General features: G+C 43.4%; 1 protein-coding gene across 1 annotated transcript in view; it reads right to left on the bottom strand.

Annotated features, from left to right (window-relative positions):
- The window catches only part of Lrrc49 (leucine rich repeat containing 49), a 113,592-nt gene that overhangs the window by 5,347 nt on the left and 104,896 nt on the right, over window positions 1-3,349 (bottom strand). Inside the window, exon 14 of the mRNA XM_026779106.1 lies at window positions 49-158. Coding sequence (XP_026634907.1) covers window positions 49-158 — 110 coding nt within the window. The remainder of the gene's footprint in view (window positions 1-48; window positions 159-3,349) is intronic.

The raw sequence follows: 3,349 nt of genomic DNA, 5'->3' as shown, positions 1-3,349 counted from the left end.
GCTAAGAGGCATTTCCAGTGCAAGCAGAATCTAAAAATTCGGGCTTACCTGGCATCTCCCAGAATTGAGATCATGCGGTACTGAGGCAACTCGGAAGATGCCACATGGGCCAGGATTCCAAAGAGCCGCTCAGCCATTATCATATCATTTTGTGTCACCTGAGAAGAAATGGCAGAGAAGGGTCAACAATAACATTGCTTCTTAGCTTTGTATAACAAACACAGATCCAGAGAAATGTCTGGATTCCATGTTTTCTTTTAGCACAGGAAAAGACCCTTCCCTGGGCTCTACAGGAGTCTTCACTGAGATTCTGCTTTTTTCCTTAGACCAGTTACAAAGGAGAAGCTGAAGTGTGACTCCCAGAAGCTGACTCGGGGCTGACCAGTCAGCTCTGAACTTAGAACTCATGATTCCTGAGGACTGTGCTTGAGGTACCTTAAATCCTTACAGGATGTTTTTCTTTTTCTTTATTCATGTTTGTGTATGTGTGGTATGCATGCATGTATGTATGCCTGTTTGCAGGTGTGTGGGCACCTGTGCATGTAGCTGCGTGTGCACCTCTGGAGGTCCAAGGCTGATGTCAGTAATACATTACATTTTGAGGCAGGGTCTCAGTCAAACCCAGAGTTCACTGACACACACACTCTCCCAGCTGTATTACTCAGGATCCCACCTCTGCCTACAAGACTGGAATAACAGGTAGTATTTATATGGATTCTGGGGATCCAAACTCGAATCTTCTTGTTTGCTTAGCAAGCACTCTAACAGATGAGCCATTTCCCTGTTCTCTTAAAGAATATTTTTAGTTCTATTATCATGACATTAAAGATATGGATTTTAAAAAGTTAATATAAAACAGGGTAGTGTGCATTTCCAATATGTTGGCTTTTCTACACAGTGTAATTTGATTTACCAACCAGGACCATGCTGTCTCCTCGGACTACTTGGCAACATTTGGTCTAGTTAGGGGTGATACTGACATCTAGTGCACAGAGCCAGGGATGCTGCTAAGTGTTTTAAATGCGCAAAAGAACTGCCACAATGGTTATCTGTGCCAGTGTGAGCAGAGCAGACGTTGAGAAAACCCTTGTCTTTGTGTAAGCAGTTTTAGATTTAAAAACAAAACAAAAAAGCCACCAAGAGGTCTCCATCTACTTATTTGTTTAGAGTGTGTGTGTGTGTGTGTGTGTGTGTGGTGTAGGTGTGTGTGTTCACGTGTGTAGATGTACGCTCACTCATGCACGCACACACAGGACAGCGGTTGGTGTCGAGTGTCTCCCGTGCCGCTCTCAATCTGCTGTCTATGAGACAGGCTCTCATTCAGCCTGGAGCTTGCACTTTCAGGCAGACAGTTTGGCGAGGAAGCCTCCACAGCCTTCCCTTCTCTGTTTTACCCTGCTCTAGGGTTCCACATATGTGCTGCCAGGCCTAGCTCTTACATGGGTTTGGAGGATCTACACCCAGGTTCTCATACTTTTCAGACTGAACCATCTCTACAATGTCCCATGCCTTTTGACCATTAGACAGGGTTTCTCAGCAAACTGCCTGTTTCAGCCTCTCCGGTGTTGGAAGAGCAGGTGTGTGTGTGTGTGTGTGTGTGTGTGTGTGTGTGTGTACTTGTGATGATATATGACAGAAGCATCTTCTGACGATAACCCCACAGTTCACATACAATTCATACACACTGTATTCACATCAGTGTAGACTAGTTCTCCCCTATCCTGGATGTTCACGATTAGGGATGCGGCTCCTTGAAGCCTTTCTTTAGCTGACAACTAAATTCTCTGGTCCAACACAGTCACCTAGTGGCCAACTCAGGCCACTGCTCCATCTTCTCGCTGCTCATCATTCAATTCTACCTCTAGCCCCACCACTCTGCTACAGAAGGGGAGGTATAAACCTAGCATATATGGTATAAGACAGCAAGACTGTGGGGACAGGCAAATCCTTTAGGGTTTTAATAAAATATCAAACAACCATGACACTGAAAGTTTCTAAAAGCTATACTAGAACACAGCATTGGTTCTGTTTAATCCCCTGTACAATTACAATACTTCTTAGGGTGTTGTAATTGCATAGTAACATACATCAGCAGCTGGGTAAATCACTACATACAGCTAATTAACACACCCAGTAGCCATTAATGAGGAAGAAACCTTCACCCACATTCCAAAGAACCTGCATATTGTATTTCCAGACTCATTCTGAAAACCCTCTAGCTAATTACCAGACCCTACCAGAGCTACAAGTTCTGTCCCATGCAGTGCTGAAGGGCACACAAGTTTGCATTAGACTCCCAGCAGGGAGTAACCAGCAGGGGGACTGTCAGTCATCTGAAGGTTCCAGGCTTTCCTGGTACTTTAACAGAAGGCTGACACCAAGGCCCTGGGCCTACTATGGTTGAGGTATGGTATAGCTGCTTTTGACACTGACCTGCAGATCTCCACACTACCAACAATATGCTGGGTTTTAGCAGGTCTGGCCAGAGGGAGCTGTGGGGTCCTAGTTGGGAAGCAATACTAAGCCAGCAAAGCAGACTACAGTTCATCTTAATAGGGAAGTCTTCGGAACCTCAATGAACACCACAATGAGACTAACAACAGTTTGAAGATGGCTTCCCTTTGTGAGGTTATTTAGCTTCAATAGCGACAGAAGCATAGTTTCCTCTCCTCTGCCCCAAATTAATATCTAAAGAGAACACAGTCTTTGAGTAGCTGGGGGATTAGCCTTGGGACAAACTCAGAAAAACCAATCTAAAAATAGCTTTCCATTAATAATTTTCCAGTTATTCAGCTCAGACCTGTGTTATCCCACACCATGCTACAGCAGCCATGACAACTATTAATAGAGCAGTCCAGATGTGAGCTGAAATTTTCTCTTTCTACTTTATTCCTCACTTCTTTATTAGTGGACACTACTTTATTCCTGTCCTCCTTTGTATGCCATAGTCTGCAGAGCATTTTGAAAGATAAAAGTTTGCCTTACCTACAAAAGTAGCATTTTTTTTCCTTTTGAAAATGTCATTTTCTTTCAAAGTTTTATTTCTCTGAATGCTCACAAACATCAGGAAAAGTAGTTACTATTCACCAGGAGAAAAACATCTGTTCACTGTGTCAGATGCAGTGCTCGTGGGCATGAGTGTGAGCGTGTAAGTGTGCAGTGTGTATGCATATGTGTGCACACAGGTTGCCTATATATGGTTTTTTTTTCTTTTTAATACTCTGAACGCTGTGATTTTATTTTAAGAAACAGTGTTTCTGCACAGTTAATCACATATCACAATTAATTTCCATCCAGGGCAGTCAAGTGGAAGCTCATTCTGCAGTCTGTTTTGCTTCTGCTTACCTCT

The sequence above is a fragment of the Microtus ochrogaster genome, chromosome 5, assembly GCF_000317375.1.
Source record: "Microtus ochrogaster isolate Prairie Vole_2 chromosome 5, MicOch1.0, whole genome shotgun sequence".
NCBI lineage: Eukaryota > Metazoa > Chordata > Mammalia > Rodentia > Cricetidae > Microtus > Microtus ochrogaster.
The sequence above is the reverse complement of the archived record's forward strand: the minus strand, read 5'-3'. Positions and strand labels throughout refer to the sequence as shown.